The 27,696-nt window shown below is 42.8% G+C and overlaps 1 protein-coding gene across 2 annotated transcripts in view; it reads left to right on the plus strand.

The window, feature by feature from the left end:
• LOC138662009 (uncharacterized) overlaps positions 1–26,662 on the plus strand; it is a 74,008-nt gene extending 47,346 nt beyond the window's left edge. Inside the window, exons 15-20 of one of the 2 annotated variants that reach the window (XM_069747094.1) lie at positions 14,997–15,058; positions 15,975–16,140; positions 19,483–19,513; positions 22,372–22,553; positions 23,031–23,134; positions 25,602–26,662. In XM_069747094.1, coding sequence (XP_069603195.1) covers positions 14,997–15,058; positions 15,975–16,140; positions 19,483–19,513; positions 22,372–22,553; positions 23,031–23,134; positions 25,602–25,649 — 593 coding nt within the window. In that variant the 3' untranslated portion in view covers positions 25,650–26,662. The remainder of the gene's footprint in view (positions 1–14,996; positions 15,059–15,974; positions 16,141–19,482; positions 19,514–22,371; positions 22,554–23,030; positions 23,135–25,601) is intronic. The other variant, XM_069747095.1, reaches the window with a different exon arrangement.
• Positions 26,663–27,696: the final 1,034 nt, after the last annotated feature.

The following is a 27,696-nucleotide window of genomic DNA, read 5'->3' on the forward strand; positions in this document are numbered from 1 at the left end:
AATCAATACAAGGTCTCAAAGAACCATCCTTCTTGGCCACAAAAAAGAACCCTGCTCCCAACGGTGATGACGACGGGCGAATATGCCCTTTCTCCAAGGACTCCTTTATATAACTCCGCATAGCGGCGTGTTCTGGCACCGATAAATTGAACAGTCGACCCTTAGGAAACTTACTACCAGGAATCAAATCAATCGCACAATCACAATACCCTGAGGAGGTAGGGCACCGGATTTGGGCTCATCAAATACATCCCAGTAATCCGACAAAAACTCAGGGACTTCAGAAGGAGTGGAAGACAAAATTGACAGCAATGGAACATCACCATGTACCCCTTGACAACCCCAGCTGGACACAGACATTGATTTCCAATCCAATACTGGGTTGTGGATCTGTAGCCATGGTAACCCCAAAACGACCACATCATGCAGATTATGCAACACCAAAAAGCGAATATCCTCCTGATGTGCAGGAGCCATGCACATGGTCAAATGAGTCCAGTACTGAGGCTTATTCTTTCCCAAAGGCGTAGCATCAATCCCTCTTAAAGGAATAGGATACTGCAAGGGCTCCAAGAAAAAACCACAGCGCCTGGCAAACTCCAAGTCCATCAAATTCAGGGCAGCGCCTGAATCCACAAATGCCATAACCGAATAGGACGACAAAGAGCAAATCAGAGTAACGGACAAAAGAAATTTAGACTGTACAGTACCAATGGTGGCAGACCTAGCGAACCGCTTAGTGCGCTTAGGACAATTGGAAATAGCATGAGTGGAGTCACCACAGTAAAAACACAGCCCATTCTGACGTCTGTGTTCCTGCCGTTCAGCTCTGGTCAAAGTCCTATCGCATTGCATGGGCTCAGGCCCATGCTCAGAGAGTTCCGCCAAATGGTGCACAGCTTTGCGCTCACGCAAACGCCGATCGATCTGAATGGCCAAGGACATAGACTCATTCAGACCAGCAGGCGTGGGAAATCCCACCATAGTATCCTTAAGGGTTTCCGAAAGACCCTTTCTGAAAATTGCCGCCAGGGCACACTCATTCTACCGAGTAAGCACAGACCACTTTCTAAACTTCTGACAATATACCTCCGCTTCATCCTGACCCTGACACAAAGCCAGCAAGATTTTCTCTGCCTGATCCACTGAATTTGGTTCATCATAAAGCAATCCAAGCGCCAGAAAATACGCATCAACATCACGCAATGCAGGATCTCCTGGCGCAAGGGAAAATGCCCAGTCTTGAGGGTCGCCACGCAAGAAAGAAATAATAATTTTCACTTGTTGAACAGAATCACCAGAGGAGCGGGGTTTCAAAGCAAGAAACAGTTTACAATTATTTTTGAAATTCAGAAACTTAGATCTATCCCCAGAAAACAAATCAGGAATAGGAATTCTAGGCTCTAACATCGGATTCTGAACTACAAAATCTTGAATGCTTTGTACGCTTGCAGAGAGATTATCCACACAAGAGGACAGACCTTGAATGTCCATATCTACACCTGTAGCGCTAGAACATACAAACTTGAAATACGAAATTTGAACTGCATTACTGCACTAGAAATATGAAAAATGAGAGCGTTTAGCGCATAAAAATGGCCAATTTTATGTGTACCTGGTAGCCACTTTACGGCATCTCTCTTATACCAGGTCCTACGCTTGCCTTACCTCGCTGAGAATAAACGTCTACATCTGAATGGGTACATGTGAAACCTCTTCCTAAACTAAAATTCTCTCTCTCTATGGAGGGGTACTGGACCTGCTGTAATTAAAACACCTGTGGCTAGAAGGCGGAGTGCACGATCAGAAGGCTAGAGAATACATTTCAAAAACCTGACCTGCACATCCAAACATAGACTAAGTGTGAACAGGTGCTGAACCCAGAGTCGCCAACTCGCACATAGTTAAATAAATAAGGCAGCACACTGCAGCGCTAGTACCCATTCAGATGTAGACGTTTATTCTCAGCGAGGCAGTAATGCAGTTCAAATTTCGTATTTCAAGTTTGTATGTTCTAGCGCTGCAGTGTGCTGCCTTATTTATTTAACTATGTGCGAGTTGGCGACTCTGGGTTCAGCACCTGTTCACACTTAGTCTATGTTTGGATGTGCAGGTCAGGTTTTTGAAATGTATTCTCTAGCCTTCTGATCGTGCACTCCGCCTTCTAGCCACAGGTGTTTTAATTACAGCAGGTCCAGTACCCCTCCATAGAGAGAGAGAATTTTAGTCTAGGAAGAGGTTTCACATGTACCCATTCAGATGTAGACGTTTATTCTCAGCGAGGTAAGGCAAGCGTAGGACCTGGTATAAGAGAGATGCCGTAAAGTGGCTACCAGGTACACATAAAATTGGCCATTTTTATGCGCTAAACGCTCTCATTTTTCATATTTCTAGTGCAGTAATGCAGTTCAAATTTCGTATTTCAAGTTTGTATGTTACATAGTAACATAGTAACATAGTTAGTAAGGCCGAAAAAAGACATTTGTCCATCCAGTTCAGCCTATATTCCATCATAATAAATCCCCAGATCTACGTCCTTCTACAGAACCTAATTGTATGATACAATATTGTTCTGCTCCAGGAAGACATCCAGGCCTCTCTTGAACCCCTCGACTGAGTTCGCCATCACCACCTCCTCAGGCAAGCAATTCCAGATTCTCACTGCCCTAACAGTAAAGAATCCTCTTCTATGTTGGTGGAAAAACCTTCTCTCCTCCAGACGCAAAGAATGCCCCCTTGTGCCGGTCACCTTCCTTGGTATAAACAGATCCTCAGCGAGATATTTGTATTGTCCCCTTATATACTTATACATGGTTATTAGATCGCCCCTCAGTCGTCTTTTTTCTAGACTAAATAATCCTAATTTCGCTAATCTATCTGGGTATTGTAGTTCTCCCATCCCCTTTATTAATTTTGTTGCCCTCCTTTGTACTCTCTCTAGTTCCATTATATCCTTCCTGAGCACCGGTGCCCAAAACTGGACACAGTACTCCATGTGCGGTCTAACTAGGGATTTGTACAGAGGCAGTATAATGCTCTCATCATGTGTATCCAGACCTCTTTTAATGCACCCCATGATCCTGTTTGCCTTGGCAGCTGCTGCCTGGCACTGGCTGCTCCAGGTAAGTTTATCATTAACTAGGATCCCCAAGTCCTTCTCCCTGTCAGATTTACCCAGTGGTTTCCCATTCAGTGTGTAATGGTGACATTGATTCCTTCTTCCCATGTGTATAACCTTACATTTATCATTGTTAAACCTCATCTGCCACCTTTCAGCCCAAGTTTCCAACTTATCCAGATCCATCTGTAGCAGAATACTATCTTCTCTTGTATTAACTGCTTTACATAGTTTTGTATCATCTGCAAATATCGATATTTTACTGTGTAAACCTTCTACCAGATCATTAATGAATATGTTGAAGAGAACAGGTCCCAATACTGACCCCTGCGGTACCCCACTGGTCACAGCGACCCAGTTAGAGACTATACCATTTATAACCACCCTCTGCTTTCTATCACTAAGCCAGTTACTAACCCATTTACACACAATTTCCCCCAGACCAAGCATTCTCATTTTGTGTACCAACCTCTTGTGCGGCACGGTATCAAACGCTTTGGAAAAATCGAGATATACCACGTCCAATGACTCACCGTGGTCCAGCCTATAGCTTACCTCTTCATAAAAACTGATTAGATTGGTTTGACAGGAGCGATTTCTCATAAACCCATGCTGATATGGAGTTAAACAGTTATTCTCATTGAGATAATCCAGAATAACATCCCTCAGAAACCCTTCAAATATTTTACCAACAATAGAGGTTAGACTTACTGGCCTATAATTTCCAGGTTCACTTTTAGAGCCCTTTTTGAATATTGGCACCACATTTGCTATGCGCCAATCCTGCGGAACAGACCCTGTCGCTATAGAGTCCCTAAAAATAAGAAATAATGGTTTATCTATTACATTACTTAGTTCTCTTAGTACTCGTGGGTGTATGCCATCCGGACCCGGAGATTTATCTATTTTAATCTTATTTAGCCGGTTTCGCACCTCTTCTTGGGTTAGATTGGTGACCCTTAATATAGGGTTTTCATTGTTTCTTGGGATTTCACCTAGCATTTCATTTTCCACCGTGAATACCGTGGAGAAGAAGGTGTTTAATATGTTAGCTTTTTCCTCGTCATCTACAACCATTCTTTCCTCACTATTTTTTAAGGGGCCTACATTTTCAGTTTTTATTCTTTTACTATTGATATAGTTGAAGAACAGTTTGGGATTAGTTTTACTCTCCTTAGCAATGTGCTTCTCTGTTTCCTTTTTGGCAGCTTTAATTAGTTTTTTAGATAAAGTATTTTTCTCCCTATAGTTTTTTAGCGCTTCAGTGGTGCCATCCTGCTTTAGTAGTGCAAATGCTTTCTTTTTACTGTTAATTGCCTGTCTTACTTCTTTGTTTAGCCACATTGGGTTTTTCCTATTTCTAGTCCTTTTATTCCCACAAGGTATAAACCGCTTACACTGCCTATTTAGGATGTTCTTAAACATTTCCCATTTATTATCTGTATTATTAGTTCTGAGGATATTGTCCCAGTCTACCAGATTAAGGGCATCTCTAAGCTGGTCAAACTTTGCCTTCCTAAAGTTCAGTGTTTTTGTGACTCCCTGACAAGTCCCCCTAGTGAAAGACAGGTGAAACTGTACAATATTGGTCGCTATTTCCTAGATGCCCGACCACCTGCAGATTTGTTATTCTGTCAGGTCTATTAGATAGTATTAGGTCTAAAAGTGCTGCTCCTCTGGTTGGATTCTGCACCAATTGTGAAAGATAATTTTTCTTGGTTATTAGCAGAAACCTGTTGCCTTTATGGGTTTCACAGGTTTCTGTTTCCCAGTTAATATCCGGGTAGTTAAAGTCCCCCATAACCAGGACCTCATTATGGGTTGCAGCTTCATCTATCTGCTTTAGAAGTAGACTTTCCATGGTTTCTGTTATATTTGGGGGTTTGTAACAGACCCCAATGAGAATTTTGTTACCATTTTTCCCTCCATGAATTTCGACCCATATGGACTCGACATCCTCATTTCCTTCGCTAATATCCTCCCTTAAAGTGGACTTTAGACAAGACTTTACATAGAGACAAACCCCTCCTCCTCTCCGATTTTTACGATCCTTTCTAAACAGACTGTAACCCTGTAAGTTAACTGCCCAGTCATAGCTTTCATCTAACCATGTCTCGGTTATTCCCACTATGTCAAAGTTACCTGTAGATATTTCTGCTTCTAGTTCTTCCATCTTGTTTGTCAGGCTTCTGGCGTTTGCAAGCATGCAGTTTAGAGGATTTTGTTTTGTTCCAATCTCCTCGCTGTGGATTGTTTTAGAAATGTTCTTACCTCCCTTCTGAGTATGTTTTCCTGGATCTTCTTTGTTCAAGTCTAATGTTTTTCTTCCCGTCCCCTCTTCTTCTAGTTTAACGCCCTCCTGATGAGTGTAGCGAGTCTTCTGGCGAATGTGTGTTTCCCAGGTTTGTTGAGGTGTAGTCCGTCTCTGGCGAGGAGTCCATCGTACAAGTAATTCACACCGTGGTCCAGGAATCCGAATCCTTGTTGTCTGCACCATCGTCTTAGCCAGTTGTTTGCATCAAGGATCCTGTTCCATCTCCTGGTGCCATGCCCGTCTACTGGAAGGATAGAAGAAAAAACTACCTGTGCATCCAGTTCCTTTACTTTCTTCCCCAACTCTTCAAAGTCTTTGCAGATTGTCGGTAGGTCCTTCCTTGCCGTGTCATTGGTGCCAACATGTATCAGAAGAAATGGGTGGACGTCCTTGGAGTTGAAGAGCTTTGGTATCCTATCGGTCACATCCTTGATCATCGCACCTGGAAGGCAGCATACTTCTCTTGCAGTTATGTCCGGTCTGCAGATGGCTGCTTCTGTGCCTCTCAGTAGTGAGTCTCCCACCACCACCACTCTTCGTTGCTTCTTGGCTGTACTTTTTGCTGTCACTTGTTGCTGTGTGCCCTTTTCTTTTTTGCTTGCTGGTATTGCTTCATCCTTAGGTGTGCCATCTTCATCCTCTACAAAGATTTGATATCGGTTCTTCAGTTGTGTGGTTGGTGATTTCTCCATGGTCTAGCGCTGCAGTGTGCTGCCTTATTTATTTAACTATGTGCGAGTTGGCGACTCTGGGTTCAGCACCTGTTCACACTTAGTCTATGTTTGGATGTGCAGGTCAGGTTTTTGAAATGTATTCTCTAGCCTTCTGATCGTGCACTCCGCCTTCTAGCCACAGGTGTTTTAATTACAGCAGGTCCAGTACCCCTCCTGTTGTGAGTTCTGTTTTTGGGCTCCCTCTGGTGGTTACTGATGGTACTGGGTGACTTGTGTTCTCTGTGGTCTCTGGTGTCCACCTGTTCCATCAGGTTATGGGAGTTTCCTATTTAACCTGGCTTTTTTGTCATTTCCTCGCCGGCTATCAATGTAATCAGCGTGTCTTTTTACCTCTGCTCCCTGCGTCTGTTATCTTCAGGACAAGCTAAGTTTTGATTTTCCTGTTCCACGTTTTGCTTAATTTTTGTCTTAGTCCAGCTTGCAGATATGTGATTCCTTGCTGCTGGTTGCTCTAGTGGGCTGAAATTACTCCTCATGTTCCATGAGTTGGCACATGAGTTCAAGTAATTTCAGGATGGTTTTTTGAAGGGTTTTTCGCTGACCGCGCAGTTCACTTTTGTATCCTCTGCTATCTAGCTTTAGCGGGCCTCATTTTTGCTGATTCTATTTTCATAACTACGTATGTGCTTTCCTCTCATTTCACCGTTATTACATGTGGGGGGCTGCTATTTCTGTGGGGTGTTTCTCTGGAGGCAAGTGAGGTCTGTGTTTCTTCTTATAGGGGAAGTTAATCCTTCGGCTGGCGCGAGACGTCTAGGAATCATCGTAGGCACGTTCCGCGGCTACTGCTAGTTGTGTGTTTAGGTTCAGGATCGCGGTCAGCTCAGGTTCCATCACCCTAGAGCTTGTTTTGTTTTTGTGCTTGTCCTTTTGTGATCCCCTGCCATTGGGATCATGACAGTATAGCCGGCCCGAAAAAATGGGTCATCGTTTTGGCTGAAGTAGGAGGAAAAGTAGTCTGAGGAAGTTTTTTTTTTTTTTTTCCCCTCCTCAGTGTTTGCTGCCTAGCCTTAATTGCAGCTTGACTGCTTTTTTCCTCCTCTTAATCCTTGAATGGCTCTGACCTCAGCTGTTTATCATGGACGTCCAGAGTTTGGCTTCCAGCCTGAATAATCTTGCTGCTAAGGTTCAAAATATTCAAGATTTTGTTGTACATACGCCTATGTCTGAACCTAGAATTCCTGTCCCAGAGTTTTTTTCTGGAGATAGATCTAGTTTTCTGAATTTTAGGAACAATTGCAAGTTGTTTCTTTCCTTGAAATCAGGTCAGCTCAGCTCAGCAGGTCAAGATTGTTATATCTTTCCTGCGGGGTGACCCTCTGAATTGGGCATTTGCATTGGCACCAGGGGATCCTGCGTTTCTCAATGTGGATGCGTTTTTTCTGGCATTGGGTTTGCTCTATGAGGAACCTAACCTAGAGATTCAGGCTGAAAAAGCTTTATTGGCTCTCTCTCAGGGGCAAGATGAAGCAGAAATATATTGTCAGAAATTTCGGAAATGGTCGGTGCTTACTCAGTGGAATGAGTGCGCTCTGGCTGCAAAATTCAGAGATGGCCTTTCTGAGGCCATTAAAGATGTTATGGTGGGGTTCCCGGCGCCTACAGGTCTGAATGAGTCCATGACTATGGCTATTCAGATTGATCGGCGTTTACGGGAGCGCAAACCTGTGCACCATTTGGCGGTGTCTTCTGAACAGGCACCTGAGATAATGCAATGTGATAGAATTCAGTCCAGAAGTGAACGGCAAAATTATAGGCGGAAAAATGGATTGTGTTTTTATTGTGGTGATTCAGCTCATGTTATATCAGCATGCTCTAAACGCACAAAAAAGGTTGATAAGTCTGTTGCCATTGGTACTTTACAGTCTAAGTTCATTCTGTCTGTGACGCTGATTTGTTCATTATCATTCATTTCCGTCGATGCCTATGTGGATTCAGGCGCTGCCCTGAGTCTTATGGATTGGTCATTTGCCAATCGCTGTGGGTTTAGTCTGGAACCTCTGGAAGTTCCTATTCCTTTGAAAGGAATTGACTCTACACCTTTGGCTATGAATAAACCTCAGTACTGGACACAAGTGACCATGCGTATGACTCCCGTTCATCAGGAGGTGATTCGCTTCCTGGTACTGTATAATTTACATGATGTCTTAGTGCTTGGTCTACCATGGTTACAAACTCATAACCCAGTCCTGGACTGGAAAACAATGTCTGTGTTAAGCTGGGGATGTCAGGGGGTTCATGATGATGCATCTCCAATTTCTATCGCTTCATCTACTCCTTCTGAGGTTCCGGTATTTTTGTCTGATTATCGGGAGGTTTTTGAGGAGCCTAAGCTCAGTTCGCTTCCTCCTCACAGGGATTGCGATTGTGCTATAGATTTGATTCCTGGCAGTAAATTCCCTAAAGGTCGTTTGTTCAATCTGTCAGTGCCAGAGCATACTGCTATGCGGAATTATGTTAAGGAGTCCTTGGAAAAGGGACATATCCGTCCATCTTCGTCCCCTTTGGGAGCAGGTTTTTTTTTGTGGCCAAAAAAGATGGTTCCTTGAGGCCTTGCATAGATTATCGTCTTTTGAATAAGATTACAGTCAAATATCAGTATCCTTTGCCATTGTTGACTGATTTGTTCGCTCGCATTAAGGGGGTTAAATGGTTCACTAAGATTGATCTTCGGGGTGCGTATAATCTTGTGCGGATAAGGCAGATGATGAGTGGAAAACCGCATTTAATACGCCTGAGGGCCATTTTGAGTATTTGGTGATGCCTTTTGGACTTTCTAATGCTCCTTCTGTCTTCCAGTCTTTTATGCACGATATTTTTCGTGAATATCTGGATAAATTTATTATCGTGTATTTGGATGATGTTTTGGTTTTTTCTGATGACTGGGAGTCTCATGTTCAGCAGGTCAGGAAGGTGTTTCAGGTCCTGCGGGCCAATTCTTTGTTTGTAAAGGGTGCTAAATGTCTCTTTGGAGTCCAGAAGATTTCTTTTTTGGGGTATATTTTTTCCCCTTCTACTATTGAGATGGATCCCGTCAAGGTTCAGGCTATTTGTGACTGGACGCAGCCTACATCTCTTAAGAGTCTACAGAAGTTCTTGGGCTTTGCTAATTTTTATCGTCGCTTCATAACTAATTTTTCTAGTGTTGTTAAGCCTTTGACGGATTTGACTAAAAAGGGTGCTGATGTTACTGATTGGTCTCCTGCGGCTGTGGAGGCCTTTCAGGAACTTAAGCGCCGGTTTTCTTCTGCTCCTGTGTTGCGTCAGCCAGATACGTCGCTTCCTTTTCAGGTTGAGGTTGATGCTTCCGAGATCGGAGCGGGGGCGGTTTTGTCACAGAGAAGCTCCGATGGCTCAGTGATGAAGCCATGTGCGTTCTTTTCTAGAAAATTTTCGCCCGCTGAACGGAATTATGATGTTGGTAATCGGGAGCTTTTGGCCATGAAGTGGGCATTTGAGGAGTGGCGTCATTGGCTTGAGGGTGCTAGACATCGTGTGGTGGTCTTGACTGATCACAAAAATCTGATGTACCTTGAGTCTGCCAAGCGTCTGAATCCTAGACAGGCTCGTTGGTCACTGTTTTTCTCCCGTTTCAATTTTGTGGTTTCATACCTGCCAGGTTCAAAGAATGTGAAGGCGGATGCTCTTTCTAGGAGTTTTGTGCCTGACTCCCCTGGAAATTTTGAGCCCACTGGTATCCTTAGGGATGGGGTGATTTTGTCGGCTGTCTCTCCAGACTTGCGACGTGCTTTGCAGGAGTTTCAGGCGGATAAACCTGATCGTTGTCAGCCGGAAAGACTGTTTGTTCCGGATAATTGGACCAGTAGAGTCATCTCCGAGGTCCATTCTTCTGTGTTGGCAGGTCATCCTGGAATATTTGGTACTAGAGACTTGGTGGCCAGGTCTTTTTGGTGGCCTTCCTTGTCGAGGGATGTGCGTTCTTTCGTGCAGTCTTGTGGAGTTTGCGCTCGGGCTAAGCCTTGCTGTTCTCGGGCCAGTGGATTGTTGTTACCTTTGCCTATCCCGAAGAGGCCTTGGACGCACATTTCCATGGACTTTATTTCGGATCTCCCTGTCTCTCAAAAAATGTCCGTCATATGGGTTGTGTGTGACCGCTTTTCTAAGATGGTTCATCTGGTACCCTTGCCTAAGTTACCTTCCTCCTCTGAGTTGGTCCCTCTGTTTTTTCAAAACGTGGTCCGTTTGCATGGCATTCCGGAGAACATCGTTTCTGACAGGGGATCCCAGTTTGTGTCTAGATTTTGGCGGACGTTCTGTGCTAAGATGGGCATTGATTTGTCCTTTTCGTCTGCATTGCATCCCCAGACGAATGGCCAGACGGAACGAACTAATCAGACTTTAGAAACTTATTTAAGGTGTTTTGTTTCTGCTGATCAAGATGACTGGGTTTCCTTTTTGCCGCTTGCCGAGTTTGCCCTTAATAATCGGGCTAGTTCTGCTACCTTGGTTTCTCCTTTCTTTTGTAATTCGGGGTTTCATCCTCGTTTTTCCTCTGGTCAGGTGGAGCCTTCTGATTGTCCTGGAGTGGACATGGTGGTGGATAGGTTGCATCGGATTTGGAGTCATGTGGTGGACAATTTGAAGTTGTCCCAGGAGAGGGCTCAGCAGTTTGCTAATCGCCGTCGCCGCGTGGGTCCTCGACTTCTTGTTGGGGACTTGGTGTGGTTGTCTTCTCATTTTGTTCCTATGAAGGTCTCTTCTCCTAAGTTCAAGCCTCGGTTCATCGGTCCCTATAGGATCTTGGAAATTCTTAACCCTGTGTCGTTTCGTTTGGATCTCCCGGCATCGTTTGCTATTCATAATGTGTTCCATCGGTCGTTGTTGCGGAAGTATGAGGTACCTGTCGTTCCTTCGCTTGAGCCTCCTGCTCCGGTGCTGGTGGAGGGTGAATTGGAGTATGTTGTGGAGAAGATCTTGGATTCTCGTGTTTCCAGACGGAAACTCCAGTATTTGGTCAAGTGGAAGGGTTATGGTCAGGAGGATAATTCTTGGGTGATTGCCTCTGATGTTCATGCTGCCGATTTGGTCCGTGCTTTTCATAGGGCTCATCCTGGTCACCCTGGTGGTTCTCGTGAGGGTTCGGTGACCCCTCCTCAAGGGGGGGTACTGTTGTGAGTTCTGTTTTTGGGCTCCCTCTGGTGGTTACTGATGGTACTGGGTGACTTGTGTTCTCTGCGGTCTCTGGTGTCCACCTGTTCCATCAGGTTATGGGAGTTTCCTATTTAACCTGGCTTTTTTGTCATTTCCTCGCCGGCTATCAATGTAATCAGCGTGTCTTTTTACCTCTGCTCCCTGCGTCTGTTATCTTCAGGACAAGCTAAGTTTTGATTTTCCTGTTCCACGTTTTGCTTAATTTTTGTCTTAGTCCAGCTTGCAGATATGTGATTCCTTGCTGCTGGTTGCTCTAGTGGGCTGAAATTACTCCTCATGTTCCATGAGTTGGCACATGAGTTCAAGTAATTTCAGGATGGTTTTTTGAAGGGTTTTTCGCTGACCGCGCAGTTCACTTTTGTATCCTCTGCTATCTAGCTTTAGCGGGCCTCATTTTTGCTGATTCTATTTTCATAACTACGTATGTGCTTTCCTCTCATTTCACCGTTATTACATGTGGGGGGCTGCTATTTCTGTGGGGTGTTTCTCTGGAGGCAAGTGAGGTCTGTGTTTCTTCTTATAGGGGAAGTTAATCCTTCGGCTGGCGCGAGACGTCTAGGAATCATCGTAGGCACGTTCCCCGGCTACTGCTAGTTGTGTGTTTAGGTTCAGGATCGCGGTCAGCTCAGGTTCCATCACCCTAGAGCTTGTTTTGTTTTTGTGCTTGTCCTTTTGTGATCCCCTGCCATTGGGATCATGACACCTTCCATAGAGAGAGAGAATTTTAGTCTAGGAAGAGGTTTCACATGTACCCATGCAGATGTAGACGTTTATTCTCAGCGAGGTAAGGCAAGCATAGGACCTGGTATAAGAGAGATGCCGTAAAGTGGCTACCAGGTACACATAAAATTGGCCATTTTTATGCGCTAAACGCTCTCATTTTTCATATTTCTAGTGCAGTAATGCAGTTCAAATTTCGTATTTCAAGTTTGTATGTTCTAGCGCTGAAGTGTGCTGCCTTATTTATTTAACTATGTGCGAGTTGGCGACTCTGGGTTCAGCACCTGTTCACACGTAGTCTATGTTTGGATGTGCAGGTCAGGTTTTTGAAATGCATATCTACACCTGTGTCCTGAACCACCCAGAGATCTAGGGGAAAAGAAAGACAAAACACACTGCAGAGAAAAAAAAATGGTCTCAGAACTTCTCTTATCCCTCTATTGAGATGCATTAATACTTTGGGCCAGCTGTACTGTTATGACCTGGTGGTTAGGAGCACCTGGAAAGACCTGATGGTTAAACCGATACAGGACAAGCTCTGGGAAGTGGGAACTCTGCTGACCGCAACCCCTAATCCTATCACACATACTAGAAATAGCAGTGGAGCGTACCTGACATGGCCTAGACGCCTCGGCACAGCCTAAGAACTAGCTAGCCCTAGAGATAGAAAATAAAGCCTACCTTGCCTCAGAGAAATTTCCCCAAAGGAAAAGGTAGCCCCCCACAAATATTAACTGTGAGTTAAGATGAAAGTCACAAACACAGAAATGAAACAGGTTTTAGCAAAGGGAGGCCAGACTAACTAAATAGACAGAGGATAGGAAAGGTATCTTTGCGGTCAGCACAAAAACTACAAAAGACCACGCAGAGTGTGCAAAAAGACCCCCGCACCGACTCACGGTGCGGAGGCGTCACCCTGCATCTCAGAGCTTCCAGCTAGCAAGACAAAATCATGAAAGCAAGCTGGACTAGAAAACCATGAACAGAAAATAACAATCGGGGACTTAGCTTCTTGCAGGAAGAGACAGGTCTCCAGAAAGATCCAAGAGCAAACTGAACCAGCACAGTAACATTGACAGCTGGCAAGGAGTAACGATCTGAGTGGAGTTAAATAGAGAAGCCAGCCTAAGAATAACATAGGTCACCTGTGGAAGGAACCTCAGATCCAGCAACTCCACTCACAGCCACCAGAGGAAGTCCACGGACAGAACTCGCCGAAGTACCATTCACGACCACAGGAGGCAGCCCGATAACAGAATTCACAAAAGGGGACATCTCCCTTCCAGAGGCTACCAATCAGATTTCAGCAGTGTCTGAGACTGATAGGTCAGCTGCTGAGCAGTGATGGACTGCGTCTGGGAGAGAGGGGTGAAAGAGGATCTCCCCAGAGAAGACTCTGAAGAAACGCACAATTGTAGTGCAAGCATAGATTTCACATGTTTCTCAACAAAATTAGCTGCAAAATCTGCATGTAATTCTTGTCGATTTAGATGTGAAAATGCTGCACAAACTCTGTTGAAACGCTGCAAAGTGCATGACATTTTACTGTATCAGGAGCCTGACAGTGATACATGCTATTCGATCCACGGGCAGCATGTATCAGGCACTGGCTGGATGAATTCAGCCAGGTATGTTTGAGTCTGAAACCTGCCAGATTCTTATTTTGTATACACTATTGAGTCTGAAACCTTGCAGCGTTTCAGAGAAAAACATACTTTAAAAGCTGCCAGAACCGAGCTGCGCAGGAGACTAGTCAGACAGGCGGGTCCCCTAATGGCTCCTTCCTGCGGACAGTCGGTCAGGTCTTTCCTTATACATGCACGCAGGGCTACATCTGCTTCTCCAGTGGAGTGGGCCAGGAGAGGCCCTCGGGGCCAGCCTGTGACTAGTCTCCTGTGCGGCTCTGTCCCCTGTAACTTTTAATGTATGTTTGCCTCACAGATTCACAAATAACTGGCTGAAATCTTCCATCTGCCAGTGTCCGATACATGCAGCCCGTGAATCAGCCAGCAGGGATCAGCTGTCAGGTTTCCTTTAAGAAACCTCATGCACATGCTGCAAAATATATCTACAGTGTAAATCGGGGGTTTGAGATCCGCAGCGTCATCTTATGCTGCCGATGTAGATGTGAGTTTCACCTTTTTCTTTGCAAATGGTAAACTATGCGGCTTTCCCACCTATCCACTGCCGGAGGTCCACAGTGAATATATTTCATGGAAATGTAGTAGCGTTAGGCCTCACTCACACTGCTGTTTAACACACCGGTGATTTATCGGATAGCACTCGTCCCAGTGTTATTCTATGGGGCAGTGCTGATTAGAGATGATTTTCTCATGAAGATTTGGTATGAGAAGACAATCACAGCATGCTGCAATTGGCGGCGAGATTTGTCTCACACTCATGCATACAAGTCTATGGGTGCGTGTGAAACATCAGGCTGCACTCTGATGTCACCCGAGTGCTGTCTGGTATACTCTGTGACAGGCAATGGAGATGAAAAAATTACCTTCTCCGTCTCCTCCTCACCTGTGCTGCGATTCTCAGCTGCAACAGAAATGGAGCACAGAGCACTGAAGATCGGCTTACACTCGCAGCAGAGCTGGAGCTGACTGTCATTAGCATATTACATCCAAAGCTCTCGCATCGGATGCCATATGCTCGTGTGTCTCCAGCCTAACAGAAAATAGCTGTAAGGCCACATTCACACGTTCAGTATTTGGTCAGTATTTTACCTCAGTATTTGTAAGCCAAAACCAGGAGTGGGTGATAAATACAGAAGTGGTGCATATGTTTCTATTATACTTTTCCTCTGATTGTTCCACTCCTGGTTTTGGCTTACAAATACTGATGTAAAATACTAAACAAATACAGAACGTGTGAACATGGCCCAATACCTGTGCTAGTAAATGAAGTACTCCTCACTTTTCATATTTACTAGGTAAAAGTGATTCTCGTAATAAGCAAGAGGACAAGCCCAGCACCAGTACACGTAGTGATGAGGTAGGTTTATTATGTCTGGTAATTTTTTGCCATTGTTGATAGAAATGTCAAACTTAAAAACTCTTTTTAGGCTGGAGTCCCACAGTCATGCGAGTACAATGCGATTTTCTCAACCACAATCCGTATGACATGTGTTTGCAATCCACATGCAATGTGCTTTTAACATCTTTTTTTACACACTGTAATTCTGCATGTAATTTAAAGCTAGTTTTCATACTAATAAAGCAATCTTAGATAGAATGAATGACGTGGGGTCCCCCCTATTTTTAATAACTAGCCAAGGTAAAGCAGACAGCTGTAGGCTGACCGTATATTATCAGACTGGGAAGGTCCCCACTCTAGCCTAAAATACAAGCCCACAGCCACCCTGCAATTTAAACAAAACAGACCCCATCTCTAGCCCTGTTTCACCAACTTTTTTTTTTTTTTTTAAAGAAGATCCCAAGTAGTCCTAGAAATCCGAAGTAGTAGATATTTTGAACACAAAATTTGCTGGAATCATTAGCGGACGCTGTGTCGTGATTTGAGAGCCCCTGATGTGCCTAAACAGTGAAAACCCCTCAAAAGTGACACCATTTGGGAAACTAAACTACTCACGGAATGTATCTAGATGTTTGGTGAGCACTTTCAACCGGGGTGCTTCACAGCTGATTTTGCCAGATAAGTTCCCATCAGCTATACATTTTCCTATGGGCAGTTCTGTACCATAGTGAGAGCTCTATTTCTTAGGACAATAGCTAATAGTCAGAGGATATCTATCTAAGAGAAACCACTTATTGATTAATACCTGTGCTTATAACTTCCTCTACATTCAAGGAATAATCTAGGAAACCAATTGATTTGAGACCACCTTGCAAGGACATATTTGCAAAAAGGTCCAATTGTAAGTTTCCCTATTGTTTTGATATCTTTACAGCCCCCCAACAATTTGGACTCTACCAGGTTGAAGCCACAAAAGCAAGGTCAGAAAGGTTTAGATGTGATCGACCAGAACATTGCACAAACTATGGAACAACAGAAGCAGAAGCTACAGAAGGTCTTCCTTATTGTTATCTATCAATTAGTCGATGAAGTTTTAACAGGTACAGCACATTGTATAATTGTATATAAGTCATCCTTTCATTACTTTTAGTTTTATTTGGGTAATTTCCTGATTGCTTTTTTAATGTTTTTGGCCTCTGGTGTTATTTTTTAGCCCTCCCATTGCTGTATTGTAAAGTATACATTTTCAGCGTAGATAACGCTCGGCATCTTTGCCTATCTGAAGGGGTTAAAAGGCGCTCAAATACCTGAACGTATGAACAGCAAGTTGTTTTTTTTAATATATAGAAATGAATATGCTGATTCTTTTGAGCATTTAGATTGCGTTTTTTTCAGGAAGGTTTTGCATCGGAACCACCTGAAAAACACTGTGTGCACATACTCTCAGGTGTTAGCTTCAGGCCTGGATTTAGGGGTGGGCCCGAGGGGCCCGGGCCCTGGGCCACCCACCAGGTGGGGGCCTCCCACCAATATAGGGATAAATATCTCAAAACATGTAAAAAACTCGTCTCTTGGCTGTGAACCGTTTCTAATGTTAAGGAACATTTAACAAAAGAGAAACTATTGAAAGTGTAGGGACCTGGCTACGGTCCTACATCTCAGTGGCTGGCGCATAGCGGCAGAATCATGGCACCTGACCTGTGTCAGCATCCACTGACCTGGCTAGCCTAGCTAGACTTCCTTAGTACCCTCCCTGTACCTAATGCTTAGCTTATAGCATGCGGCAGCCTTCTCCGATCCCAACAGAAGCTTCTAGGCGCTACCTATTCAGCAACAAGCAAAACTCGATCTAAACACTGCTGTGGCGTCACTGACCAGCTTAAAAAACTATGTCGCATCAAAGCGTTACTCCTTCAAAATTTAGGACAAGCAAGGCGAAGAGCTGCCTGGTTCATCTGTTCGACACAGGCGCCGAAACGTGTGTCTCATTCCATTGGATTATGGCCATACGGAAGAAGTATAACTCAGCCCTTCCGAAAAATAAAGAACAGAAACTTTCTTGCCTATCATTGATCAGTTTATCGCTTCTCTTGACCAACGTCTTCAAGCATATAAAGATATATCAAGCAAATTTAGTTTTTTTAGCCATCTGAAAGACCTGTCTTCAGACGAGCTTAAAGCCACAGCAGAGCAACTCGTCAGGTCTTATTCAGATGACTTGGACCTTACATTTATCGAAGAACTATGTCAGTTTGCAACATTTGCCAATTTATTCACAGACGAGGAGCCAAAAGATATCAGCACTGAACTTTTCATGTGCAAGCTTATCATGGAAAAGGGTGTGCAGGACACTTTCCCAAATATTGAGATAGCTGAGCTCTAAGGATATATCTAATTTTGATGGTAACAAACTGCAGTGGTGAGCGTTCCTTCTCAAAACTCAAATTAGTTGAAAACCGATTAAGGACATCCATGAAGCAGAAACGACTTGAAAATTTGGCTATCATGAGGAATAATTATTTAATATACTTCTGTTTAGTTATAGTGGGTTTCACTTATAATTTTAATTAGTCTGTATGATTAGTACACCATGTGAGCAGTGCTACAGTATTTCTGTCTGAGTCCACAGTTAAGAACCTGCTAATGAATCTGTAAAACAACGTCAAGCCTTGAAAAAATCTCTAAAAAGGTTCATAAATTAATCTCGGAGCGAGTAACCCTATAGCTCTATTCACGTTTTCCAAACACATTTTTGATAGGGGCTTTACAAATAGTGGGTGCAGAGGAAAGGTGCAGACCATGTGAAATATCAAAGCCTAAATCTGGCTTGTTACTTTGGGCAATTACTCCACTTTTTCATTGTGCCAGGTTTGATATATTTCCATTCTCTGTTTATTCAATATGCAATATTTTTAAAAAGGCTTCTGGGTTTAGAATATCCATGGCTTAACATTAGGAAAGGTCATAAATGTTATCCCTGTGGAGTTCTGACCCTCAACACTGCTGATGATCAGCTGTTTTGCAGTGATCGCACAAGCAGAGTGGTCCTGTCATGTAATGACAAGTAACCGTGGGCACCTACCCGATCCCTCGAACTAGGGGCATGTGCGGCCAAAGTGTATTGGAAAATACTAACCAGATAGACAGGGGTTAACAGACAGGGATAAAAGAAAACTACAATCATGCAAATACACTCACAAAACAACAGAGTAGGAAACAGAGGAGGAATAGCAGGAACAAACCAAATGGGAGAGGATAAGGATAAACACACAAACCAACTCCATGCAGCAATCTCCTGAAAAACACTGAACTCTCCTGTATACTGTGAATGGTTCACCAGCAGTGCAGCACACCCCCATTTCTCCCTTTGGTACACATCAAAGTTGGTTTATCCAACCAGTGGAGCATCAGCAGCTGGGGTATTGCTATCTAGGGCTATTAAATTGTAAATTGTTGTAGTTTCATTGCTTCATATGGTGAGCGCAAAAAAATGCAATAAAACCGCATGCTATTTGGTTAATAACCTATGAGTGCCTTTTCTCAATCCCTAGTCCATTGGACTCCCACTTATGTAAGATTGATGGCCTATCCTAATGATTGGAAATTAATAATAATAATAATAATAATAATGGAAATTCTTTTAACAAATCTTGCTCCTTTTCTCCGAGAATCCAGCTGGTTGCTGTGTTAAAAGATATACAGATCTGTTGACATCTCGTTTCTTCCTTTCATAGAAAGTGGGATGTCCAAGGTATATCTCCAGTCGAAGGCTGTGATATATGCCTCTTAATGGGCATGCAGTGTCATACGTCGCTCATTTGGAAATTATATACTTTACTGTATCCCTTTGTGTTGGAAAGTGAAGCTGACTATGCTTTCCTATACATTATATTGACTCATACTGTCCAGTTTTATGCCAAATGGACACGCTTTTGGCATATGCTGGGTGCTTGTGACCAAATTGTATGTTATCTATATGTTATCTCTTTTTACAAGACACAACCTAAAACTATATTCATAAAAAGAGATGTGAGCAGAGCCTTGTGGCCCCCTGCACATTAGACTGAGGTCATCCGAACTTACCGAGATTGGTACTGGCAGGATTGGCTGATAGTCTAATGGACATTGGGGCCTCCCGACTCTCCCGACTCTCCCCTGACAGATTATATCTGAAGATAAGGATCTGCCATATCCAAATTCCAGAAGGTGTGGCTTTCATTTTTTTTTTATAGAGATGAGCCATTACCTGGGGTCTGTCAGGGGCTTCCATGGAGAACACAGAAGTGGCTGGACAAGTGAGCACTCCTGTGTATCGTCAGCTGAGCAATCGTTCTGCCGACAGCCATCTGTTGTGTATTGAAGACTTTATTCTTGTGTTGCCGGCAGTTTTAGGTGATGATTTATAGATGTTACACCTAACTAATAATTATTACCCATTTTAGGGGGTGTCGTTAGTTTCCTGCACAGTATTGGGTAAGTACAATCTTCATTCACTATGGGAACATCATGGCTTCTACCCACTTTTCAGTCTTAAAAATAAGAGAAGGGTCATCAGCAGTAATCAGTGTGTCCGATCTCAGCATGCAGAGCTTACCAATACTGACGCAGGACATGTATGCTTACTGGCTACTTTCACACATCAGGTTTTTGTTGTCAGGCTTAATCCGGTGAATTTTGATAAAACGGATCTGGCAAAAGTTGCTGCCGGATCCGTTCTTTTCTTATAGACTTGCATTAGAGAAGGATTGTGACGGATAGCCTCACGTTTCATCCAGTTTTCGCTGAAAATGTGTTTTCCGGCGACCGGAGAAAACAGACATAGTAACATTTTTTTTTGTCCGTAAAAAAAAACGGACAGCGACGACTCCGGCGGCGTGTGGAGTTTGCTATAATGAAAGCCTATGACGCTGGATCCGTGAAATGATGAATCCGGCAACGGATTAAATTTTTTTAAATTGAGCATGCCCCGTAGCAGCATTTTCCATTCTGGTCTCTCTCTCCCTCTTGCTCTCTCTCTCTCCCAGCTAGTGCCCGGATATCAGCTAGTCGGATCCGGCAAAAAAATGAATCCGTCGCATCAGTTTAAACAATTTGCAACGGATCCTTTTTTTTTCAAAAGTAGCCGGATTCAGCCTGATGGTGAAAACCTGATGCGTGAAAGTAGCCTAAGAGGGATGTCCAGCAGATAGATAGTGATGTCATATTGTTACGATAGCCACCAGGCGCCCCCATCATCTACTGCAGGTGCAAATTACTAAAGTGTTTAGGGGTTCGAGATAGATATTTATAAATGACATCTTAGGTATCGGACAACACCTTTAACTTTCAGTTTGCAATCTTCATTTCTTATTTCACTGTTAGACCATCTGATGTGCAGCTTGCTCCTAGATTTCCATTTCTTTCGTGGGTTGACTCTCCCATTTATACCGAATGTGACGGCAGTGAATCTAGTACACCGATGCTGCCACTAGCTATTATGTGATCCCATAGCCCTTATGAGGGATCTTTGTGTACCGACAGATACTGATACTGATGAATATGTGATTCCCTCATCTATCCCCATAATTTCTCTGTCTGTGCGCTCAAACACGGCCATTCCCCACATCCTCCTTCCCTCCGCGCACATGCGTGTACTTATCTTCCTACCTACTCTCAGTACTGCCTGTATGATCTACCCTTCTTGATGACTTGTTCCTTTTTACCCCTCCATACTATCATCTCCCATTGACATGCTCCCACCCCTCTCTGCTGCTATATGTAACACTGAGAGAAGGGATGGGAAAGTGGAGAGAGCAGACTATAGTCAGGAGCAGGGCTGCAGAAGTTGTAGGACAATCAGGACTCTACAACAGCAAAATAGTAGAGAACTTTTAATAATAGTATAGAAAAATAAATAATAATAACAACAACAACAAAAGAAAGAAAAAAATCAAAGCAAATCTCTTGCACTGGTGCCGTTCCGGTGATTTCAGCACCGGGTCTCCCAGAACTTGTGTAACGTTTTTATACAATGTGAGCACTGCAGCAAAACATCTGGGCAACGAACTTGACTGCTAATATCCTCAAAGTATACAGGCCATTTGCAGAGTTGGTAAGCTTAAATTGCTCATTTTCTTATGGTCTAAGGCCTTATTCAGACTTTTATGTTGCAAGTACGTGTTCTATCTGTTCTGTCTTACGGATACAACAAGTACCCATTGTAGTCTATGGTGCTGTTCACATGCCTGTTTTTTACCGGCAGCACAGATGAACAGTGCCAATGCAAGTCTATGGGTCCTTGACAAACACAACGATGACAGCCATGCCAAAGATAGAAGATAGAAGCTGTGTAATTTATTTATCCATCTATGAAAAACACTGCTGACACAGGGACGAAATACTGATCACACACCAATCCAAAACACTGATGCCACTGGGACCAAATACTGATGATGCACTGATGACGCTGGGACCAAATACTGATGACATACAGATCCAAAATACTGATAACACACAGATCCAAAACGCTGATGACACAGGGACCAAATACTGATGACATACAGATCCAAGACACTGATAACACAGTGATCACACAGGAACCAAATATTGATGACATACAGATCCAAAATACTGATTACACACAGATCCAGAACTCTGATGGCACAGTGATAACACAGGAACCAAATACTGATGAGACACAGATCCAAAACACTGATAACACAGGAACCAAATACTGATGACACACGGATCCAAAACACTGATAACACAGGAACCAAATACTGATGAGACACAGATCCAAAACACTGATAACACAGGAACCAAATACTGATGACACACGGATCCAAAACACTGGTAACACAGGAACCAAATACTGATGACACACGGATCCAAAACACTGATAACACAGTAACCAAATACTGATGATACAAGGATCCAAAACACTGATAACACAAGGCCCAATCACTGATGACACACGGATCCAGAACACTGATAACACAGGAACCAAATACTGATGACACAAGGATCCAAAACACTGATAACACAAGGCCCAATCACTGATGACACACGGATCCAGAACACTGATAACATAGGAACCAAATACTGATGACACAAGGATCCAAAACACTGATAACACACACAAGGACCAATCACTGATGACACACGGATCGAAAACACTGATGACACAGTGATTACAGGGACCACTCGCTGATGACACAGGGACCATTTTCTTGCATATGTGAAAAACACTGACGTCTGAATGAGGTCTATGATGTAATTTCTAACCAGTCATATTAATGACTTAATAATTTTATCAAAACTTTAACAACTCTATTTTCTTATCTTTTTCTAAGTGCTATGAAGAACTATAATAAATATATACTAAACCGTATACCTGACATGTATGCAGAGGAACAGATTATATGGTGCTTGAATCAAGTTGCTGATCTGCTAATGTCTGAATTTTGTCCACAAGAGCTGACACCAAGTGAACTACAGGCTAAGGCACTAGATGTCTTAAAAAATAAAGTTCAAGGTACGTTGCACCAGTAATATTTAAATAATATTACTGTTTTCCAAAAAAAAACACAATTAAAGCATTTTAGTTTTCATCTTCTATCAAGTTAAATTCTTAATTATATAAGTTTATGTAAAATTATTTAAAATGGCTTTGTCATGCTCCCGAGTGCCATATCTACGGTACTTAGTCTCTGATTACACCCTGTATTTAACACCATCTTAGGAGCAAGACCACTAAATTCACCGCATTTACGGACACTATTGGTGCCCATTTGACCCTACTGGATTTTTGTCATGGTCTCTGGCATTTATTAGCACAAGCTAATGTTTAATTCAACGCTTTTTGTTCTGGCCCAAATGATGGAATCACTTATTGAGACGCCAAAGCATTAATTGTGCAGCATATTGGGACGACATGTTCAGTTCTCCAAGGTTTCTGGAGATAAAAATATGAAATCAATCTAAGCTGAATCTAACTACTGACCTCCTGCAGGATTTGTGACCAATTTTTGGGTGAAATTCGGTCTTAATGAGAACAATTTGAAGGCATCCCATCAGGCTCTACAAGACCGACTCGCAAACAAAGAAACCCTATATGTAAGTAACTGTATTTAAAGTGTTAAAAACAGATATAATAATTATGTTGGATGTAATCCCAATGTTCCTTACAATGATTATAATTATTTGTGGCTCTAATGCAAAACTTTTTATAAACTTTAGTCTCCAATTGTCTCCTTCTGAGTTTCTTTATAAGATGTTTATATAAAATTCCACCCTAGATCATGCTGTCTTCATATATTTTTCAAATATAAGATAAAATGATTTAATTCTATAGCTCCGTCTGTTTGGATAAATATTCAAAAATATATATAAAAAAAGGATTACCTAACACATAAATAGGAAGTGTCAGCCTAAAGATTTTAGTTCAGATGTTTAGAACAGAGATTGATATTGATATTTTACATCCTTCCCGTTGGGGCAAATTTTAGCTTTTTTGTTTTCATTTTTTCTCTCCTTTCTGACCTGAGTGTATAAAATTCATTTTCCTTCCATTCAGAAAATAAACAAATGATTTGTCATCTGTATTCTGGCATCCATTTTAGTACATCAGCAGTTAATAAATTTACAAGAAGTAATACAGTTTCTTATGCTAAAGAATTGCAATGTACCCTTACGAGTCAGGTGCTGCACTGTTGATCCATATGGGATCTCTTAGTTTCATCTAAAATATAGAAGAAACCAGTGTGTGCTGTGATTTTTTTTTTTACCCGTCTAGTCAGTGTCACAAAACTTATCTTAAGCCCAATTAATTAAACACAGAGTGATGTTTGTGTGAAGTCAGTTTTTTTCACAGACAGCACTCGGATTGAAAATACTGTAAGCTGGTGTGAATGTAGCCTATGAGCCATAATTTATTTTTGTTTTTCAATAAATGTAGCTGAATGAGGGTTTATTTATTGCGGGATGAGTTACAGTTTTGAGTGACATCATTCACATGTGTCTTATAATCCGAATAGTAGCTGCGGTGAAGCTTACCAGCTGCCGTGGAGCGGGGTCCCAGAGTCGCTTTAGCAAAAAGCATCTAGCCGCGTCGGATCAGGAGTGGGGCCCTGGGCTGGTAGGGGCTCCGCCGACATTTTGTCAAAGCCTGGAACCCCCACTTTGAACACTTTTCAATGCGGAGGACTCCAGGAAAATGGCCGCCTCCGGCAGGGCAGGCGCAGATTGAGATCTTGACTTCCAAGATCCCAATTAAGCATGCGCCGACTCCTGTGGCCATTTTCCCGGAGTCCACCACATAAAAAATTATGGAAGATGCTAGGCTCCGGGCTTTGACAAAATGTCGGCAGAACACCTGCACCGCCGAACAACCTGTCCTACCAGCCTAGGTCTCGTAGCATCACCCCACTCCTGCCGCCGCTGAACACCACATCCTACCAGCCTGGGGTCCACAGCCTCTCTTGCCTACACAAGCTTCCTGCAGCAGCGACCCTGCCACCTGGGGCCCCACTCCATCATATCCACCCCCCTGGTAAGGTACAGGTAAAGCAGATTTTATAAAAAAAAAAAAAATGTTTTCCTATTTGACTCCCCAAAATTTGGGGTCCGTCTTATAAACCGATGCATCTTATAATCCGCAAAATACGTTAAATGAGGGGTGATGGGGAAAAACGTAACTTCACTGTACAGTAAAAATGACCTGGTGTGGTAAGTTGAGTTCTGCGGGTCTGTACTATGCTACCCAATGTATGGATTTTTTGTTTTCAGCTTTTAAAGAATTCATACATTTAAGAACAACAATTTGTTTAGCTTTGCAATTTTTTGAGACTCGGAACTTTTAGCATTTTTCCTTCAATGGAGTTGTGTGAGAGTTTGTTTTTGCAGGTCAAGCTGTAATTACCACAGTACCAAGAGGTCCATACAACTTTTCGATCGTTTTTTATTCCATAATTTTTGTTTTTCGCCTAATACACTGTGAGAGAAACCGTTTTATACTTTAAAAAAATCATTGGACTTTTATGGACGTGATGATACAAAAAAAATGCATATTTATTTATTTGTTTACTTTATTTTTGGAATAGGTAAACAGAGGTAATTTTTTTCTTTTTTTAAGTAATTGTAATCATGTTTTACATAATTTTTTACATATTATTTTAGTCCTCATAGAGTACTGAAGAATTGTGGTATATTGACAAATCAACGACTTCAGAACTCTCCTGGCTGCCAAGAAAGCACCTGCTCTCTATACCTGCATCTGACATATGAGATACATGTATGTCACATGTCTGGAACAGCTTATCCATATTTTGCAGGACAGGACATGTTACATGAGTTCTTGTAGTCTCTCATTTCTTCATGGGACAGGAAGGATATTTATTATGGGTATTCCCCGTACACATCACATCTTACTTGCTGGCGCATTTCCGATTTGGGCGCTGCTTGTAGGAAGGTGGTCCTTCATGCCATAGTACACAAAACCCATTACCTCCTTTTATAATTTGCTGTGCTTATTGAGCTTTCTTTTTGTACAGTGAACTTATATAGTGCTTTTCTCTATTTTCAGTGTCTTCTGGAGGATCTTACAAAGATTATCACTAATGACCATCACTAATAATACATTGTACAGAGGCATAATATTATATACTATGACAGACAGAGACAGAAGAGGCCCCTGTGCAAGAACAATATATGGGTCATTTTCAGCCCAATAGCACATCATAAAGCACAATTCTACCTGATTTGGAGCTGGAAATCGTCACCCTTTGCTCTTGGTCCTCTGTGCGCCTTCACAAATTGCACCAGTTGTACATCCGCCCCTGATGCCATGCCTGAAGTTATAACACCCTGTTGGCTTTTACTTGGCATCACAACGTCATGATGTCATGTGTGTCTTAATCACTATGCCCCATGATATCATAAGGTGCAAAGCACCATGACGTCATAACATTGAGGTGTTTAGTAAGTGCAAGAGATAGCCAGGATTATGGGCATAGAAGATTAGGCTACTTTCACACATCAGGTTTTCGCAGTCAAGCTGAATCCGGTGACTTTAGGATAAAACGGATCCGTTGCAAATTGTGGAAAACTGATGCAAAGGATCTGTTTTTTCGCCAGATCCGACTCGCTGATATCCGGAATGGATAATGCAGCTACGGGGCATCCTCAATGTAAAAAAATGTAATTGGTCGCCGGATTCACTCATTTGATGAATACGGCCCCATAGGCTTCCATTATAGCAAAAGCCGCATGGCGCCAGATCCGTCACTGGCTGTTTTTTAGACAGACATAAAAAACGTTCCTCTGTGCGTTCTCTCCGGTCGCCGGACTGATAATTTTTTATGGATCTGGTGAAAAACGCAATGAAACTTGAGGCCATCCGGCGCTAATACAAGTTTATGAATTTTCAAAATTCGACTGATTGTGCCTGACGGCAAAAACCTGATATGTGAAAGTAGCCTAAGACTGGCTGCCACAGAGGCCTGGACTGGATACTGGACCTTGGCAGTGGGATTTGCTCTTCGACTTAAATCTCCTTTTCCTGACTGTTTACATTTAATGTTTACATGTATAAATATGATCAGCAATAGTTATTGCCCATGTGAATAAATGTACTATACATGACAAGCTAGAGATCCGGTCGTTTAATTATTCCTTAGCCAATAACACCTCCTTCCCGTATGTAAATAAACCACATGACTGCTTACGACTTGGGTAACATGGCCACAGCAGTCGTTTATTAAATTATAACATAACAAAACCACAACGTTGGCGACCACTCTATAATAAACATTTTTAACTACCTGAAGGCTAATAGGCCCAGGCCAGAGGCAAACCCCACATCCTAGAGAACTTTCCCTGGCACACCAGCCCAGGGAGCAAGGTATTAACACCACATGGACCTGCAGGACCTAAGCCCGACAGTTATATTGGGATGTAACCAAAGTCACTATCCCCCAATAGTGGCCTTTATGTAAAAGGACACTACACTTAACGAGCCTCTGACCCAAACTTATCCCCCGCCACAGACCTGACCATGTGACACATTACACGGGCCGGTCCCTTCACATCTCAGAAGCTTGTTCTATGCTGTCCCAGAATCCCAATATCCATACATCCATGTCAAGTGCATTAAGATGGACACCATCAAATACCAAAAACTCTCTTGACAAAGTCTCCAAGGGTCTGTGCAGCACCACAATCCCGCCATTCCTGGCCACCAAACAAGCCACAACCTTATTCACTTTAATCCTTGACTTTTTTAGACTATACACCAACCTCACATACCTCTAAGTAGTCCGTGCTACAATGTCAGCCAAACTATTATGATTCTCGGATAGGATGACCAAAACTGCAACAAATCAAACTTTTATGTCTTGTATTAATTCCCTGAAGGATCTGACACCAGTGTCGATCCTTCCAATGTGCAACACTAACCGATGTACGGTCCCCTTGACAGTAATATGAAAAAAACAGCGACAACCTTCTCCACGTCATACCACGGTTTCCCAGCCATTTCACCAGGCCGTTCCCTATTTTGCACAGACAGCCAACCATCAGGGCGCATGTCTTCTCGAGATGCCACCTCCCACCCTAAAAAAACATACAAGTGCCCGCAGGATCCAAACCAGGCACGGTCCTACCATGAAAGACAACTGACT

The sequence above is a fragment of the Ranitomeya imitator genome, chromosome 2, assembly GCF_032444005.1.
Source record: "Ranitomeya imitator isolate aRanImi1 chromosome 2, aRanImi1.pri, whole genome shotgun sequence".
Lineage (NCBI taxonomy): Eukaryota > Metazoa > Chordata > Amphibia > Anura > Dendrobatidae > Ranitomeya > Ranitomeya imitator.